The sequence below is a fragment of the Geotrypetes seraphini genome, chromosome 18 (assembly GCF_902459505.1).
Source record: "Geotrypetes seraphini chromosome 18, aGeoSer1.1, whole genome shotgun sequence".
Lineage (NCBI taxonomy): Eukaryota > Metazoa > Chordata > Amphibia > Gymnophiona > Dermophiidae > Geotrypetes > Geotrypetes seraphini.
Genome location: NC_047101.1, coordinates 7,641,428 through 7,645,584, shown reverse-complemented (window position 1 = coordinate 7,645,584; position 4,157 = coordinate 7,641,428). Strand labels below are relative to the sequence as shown.

Genomic DNA, 4,157 nt, shown 5'->3' with positions numbered 1-4,157 from the left:
AAAGACAAAAAAGCTCAAGAAACCCAAGACAGAGTCTGCAGTGCCAGTGGACCCTGAAGAACATCAAGGAGACTTTTTTTTATACCTGTGCCATCAACACAGTCAACCGCTAGGCCAGTGGTTCCCAAACCTGTCCTGGGGGACCCCCAGTCAGTCAGGTTTTCAAGATATTCCTAATGAATATGCATGAGAGAGATTTGCATACCTGTCACTTCCATTCTATGCAAATCTCTCTCATGCATATTCATTAGGGATCTCTTGAAAACCTGACTGGCTGGGGGGGTCCCCCAGGACAGGTTTGGGAACCACTGCGCTAGGCTATCATGTAATTGATGGCAAGTATAAACAGCGAGACTTAGAGCAGCTCAAAAGACCAGACTATTAAAATAAACCACTGTGATGAGTGCCTTTGTAGGTGGGTGTGTCTTCTCCTTTGGCTTTTTTTTTTTTTTTTTTCCTTCTGAAAAAGATCCACATATTTTGCTATCAGCAAACAGACCTGGGACTGGGAGATTTCAGGATTCCTTATGTGCTTATTTAGTTGTCTGTCATCTAAGCCTCCAAAATAGAAAGTTAATTGGGCATGCACACACAGAGCACATAAGTCAAATACTAACTGTGTATACACTCCTATCCAAAACGTTTGTGCTTGCATCAGTTTTGGCGATCGTAGTTAACATTTTTTTTTTTTTTAAATGAGGAATTAAAGGAGAAATAGGACAATGTCCCTATACTTTGCAACACTTATACATTCAACCAGCATTTGAGAGTGTCTGTCGATTTGTTTGCTGGGTTTAACCCCTCCCATGTATTGTGCAATAATTTACATGCAAACAAAAATTTTTTTTTAAGGCAGGGGTAAGCTAGATGAATCAAAGTCTCTGATAAACACGGATGCAGCATCCTTTGTCTACGATTTAAGATGTACAAGCCAGCAAATATAGTATAAATATCAGAAAAAAAAAAAAACACAACAAATTTTTTAATTTCTCCAATCATAATAAATATCTATGGTTACAATATTTTTCAAAAACTTAAGGAAAAAAAAAAAAATATCAAATTAAGCTAGTATTAATCTGAATGAACTTTAAAACCAATAAATGCTCAGCTTATTAACTCTGTACACGAAGTTCCTTTCATTCAGGTTAAGTAACATATCAGAAATGCTACATAATAAAAAAAAGAAAAACCAAACAAACCGGCTACTGCTGTCCTTATTTGAATTTGGAGCCTCGGCTGTATTCTGCTCGGGACATTTTTTTTTTCCCCTGGGATGCAGCAGTTCAGTACCTGTTTAACACGCTGCGTTGCATTTGAGCTTAAAAAGGGAGGTCATCAGCACCACATTACAGAAAAGGCCTCCTGCATGCCCAGGGACCAGAGTCTCCATTCTCCCAGGAGAGCCATCATCCCGAAGAGAAACGCTATGGAAAAAAACTACATCCCTGGCTTCACTCAGTACTTGTTAATCACTAAAATAGACTTAAATTTTCTCTTTATATGTACAAAGTTATACAAAAAACACACAATTTGTATAGGATATGAAAAGACTTAGCAGCAACAAGAACCACAGGGGAAAATTAAGCTTCATGTAAAATTTTGTCCTCTTAAACGGGAGAGGAAAGTCTTTTTTTTCTGGTTTTATCTTTATAGTCGGTTTGATTCCTTCACACAGATAATAGCTAAATGAATGAACAAGATTATGGATTGTGCTCCGTTCGGTTTTTGTGTTTCCTTAAAATATGCGATAACCCCGTCCCATTGCCAAAAATAAAAGATTTAAATATTGGCAACTGGGACGGGGGTGGGGGTGACACACGACCCTCTCTCCTGGGCCACAGGTTTTGGCCATTTGCTTCTTGGCAAAAGTGACAAAAAAAATAAAACAAAAACCACAACATATACTTGTGATCAACTTAACACAGAGCCCTGTCCAAGGCCATCCTGTTACCCCCATGGTCCTTTTCGATGGGCTCGAGAGAGTCCTTTACATTAAGATAAATCAAAAAGTCACAAACAGGAAAAGAAAAAGAATAAGGACCCATTTGGAAATAAAAGCAATGATGTAAGGAAATAAACATCTCTTTTTTTTTTTTTTTTTTTAAAAAAGATCCTAAACCTTGCCAAGTCCTTCTCTACTTTTTTGGAAGAACATTTCTTGCTTTATTTAAAAAAAAAAAAAAAAAAATTTTAACTGAGACCATCAAAATAAAGCCCATATCAAATTATAACTAATCAGATGGAGAAAAATGTAAGCAGGAAACTGACAAAATGATATGGGGGTATTTGTTTGCGAATCCTGCAGGTCTCCTTCCAGAGGTCTAATAGTTCTGCTCCCCCGCACCCCCCCCCTCACAAGATATTGACGTTGTTAACACTTATTGGGTTTTTCAGACAGTTAAGGAGCCAGCTAGCTTCCTACTTAAAAGGGCTCCTCTCTGTAAATACCTTGCCAAGGCAATTCTTCCTATCACAGATTAAAAAAACAACAACCCTGAATTAAATCTAGAGTAATCAAAATTCTCCCGGGGGGGGGGGGGGGGGTGGGGGAGGTTACAAGTAGGTAGGAAGGAATCCCTGCTAGACAGAGAGAGAGATAGACAGTACAATCTTTCACAAAAATCTCACAGTATTTCATTCCTCTATCACAAGGGCTTCCCCGGCCTATTTGCTTTGCCATCTGGCGCTTTGCAAATGACACTGTTTGTGTTTTTACATCGACATCCTGGCCGGCTCAGTTGGTCGTAACACTTTTGGGAGAGTTTAACGCAGCCCGTGGCAGGAAGGTAACAGAGCAGGCAGGGCAAGACCAGGGACAGCGCGCCCATGAAGGACCAGCGGGCGCAGCAGTTCGAGTAGGAGCAGGAGCACGGGTGGTCCGCGCAGGATCCCTCGTCGTCTTCATTGGTGCAGTGGTAGAAGACCCCTTTCACAAGGCACATACAGGTGGAGTAATTCACCAGGTTCTGAGCCGAACACAGGCACTCCTGGTTACACACCCAGCACGAGGGCAAAGTCCTCGGACACGTGCACTCTTTGCACTTACACTTACCACACGCCTCGCACAGCAAGAAGTGCTTGTCCAGCTCCTGAGACACCGGACCCTTCATGTCCAGCGGCTTGCAGTTAATTGCTTTGGGCTGTATCCTCACCGCTCTCGGCGAGGACTGATCGGCCAGCGGCGGGGGCGCCATGTGGTCCAGCAGCCTTTGATCCGAGGAGGTGCTGCTGCTGCTGCTAATGGAGCTCGGGCGTCCGCTGAAAGATATCCAGGGGTGCGTGACGTCGTGGTCGCACCTCTGCACTCGGTGCCGATGAGCTGGCGCGGGCTCGTGATGCCCTCGGTGAGCCTTCTGGTTGGTCAGCTGAGCGAGCGCGGGGTTGTCGATGTAATCGTTCTCGACATGGATGGTCTTCATTTGATCGATAGGCAGAATGGAGAGTGGATGTTGCAACCGTCCATAGGGGACGCGGCTGTCGAGCAGAGGCTGCACCATGCCCGAGTTTGGGGACGACAGTAATGTTGTGGGGGATTCGGGGCTCCATTGACAACTGTCCGCTCCGTTTCGCTTTTAAGTCTCCTAGAAAAGAAAAAAAAAAAAAAAATATTGCAAAATTACAGATTCTGAAACCAATAATCTTTTTAAATAAAGTTTCGATCCTTCAAATATTCTGTTTAGCAGAGTAGCCCCCCTGGCCGTGCCTTTTAACTGCAAAATGACGTTCCTAATCTCACATTATAATGGAATGAACTGCCCCCCCCCCCCCCACAGATTAGATCCCTTGAAGGACTCCTCAACTTTAGGAAAGCCTTAAAAACATACCTATTCACCTAATTCTCCCTCCCACGACCGATAGATGACAAAGAAATGGATATGTGACCCTTGATAGGTGTTACGTGAGGATAAAAACTTTTATTGAAAAAATCTGGCACTGTAACTGACTAATTCAACCTGTAAACTGTATATTATGGACATTGTTATTAGATGTTATTAGGGCATAGAGAGGGTGGATAGGGACAGATTCTTCAGACTGAGGGGGACAACAGGTACGAGGGGGCATTCGGAGAAACTGAAGGGAAATAGGTTCAAAACAAATGCAAGGAAGTTTTTCTTCACCCAAAGGGTCGTGGACACTTGGAATGCGCTACCGGAGGA

The 4,157-nt window shown here is 43.0% G+C and overlaps 1 protein-coding gene across 1 annotated transcript; it reads right to left on the bottom strand.

Annotated features, from left to right (window-relative positions):
• Positions 1-428: 428 nt before the first annotated feature.
• SPRY4 (sprouty RTK signaling antagonist 4) lies at positions 429-3,546 on the bottom strand. The gene is given in 2 exon segments (XM_033927582.1): positions 429-3,509; positions 3,511-3,546. Coding segments are annotated over 2 exon segments (900 nt in total). The 3' UTR covers positions 429-2,645.
• Positions 3,547-4,157: the final 611 nt, after the last annotated feature.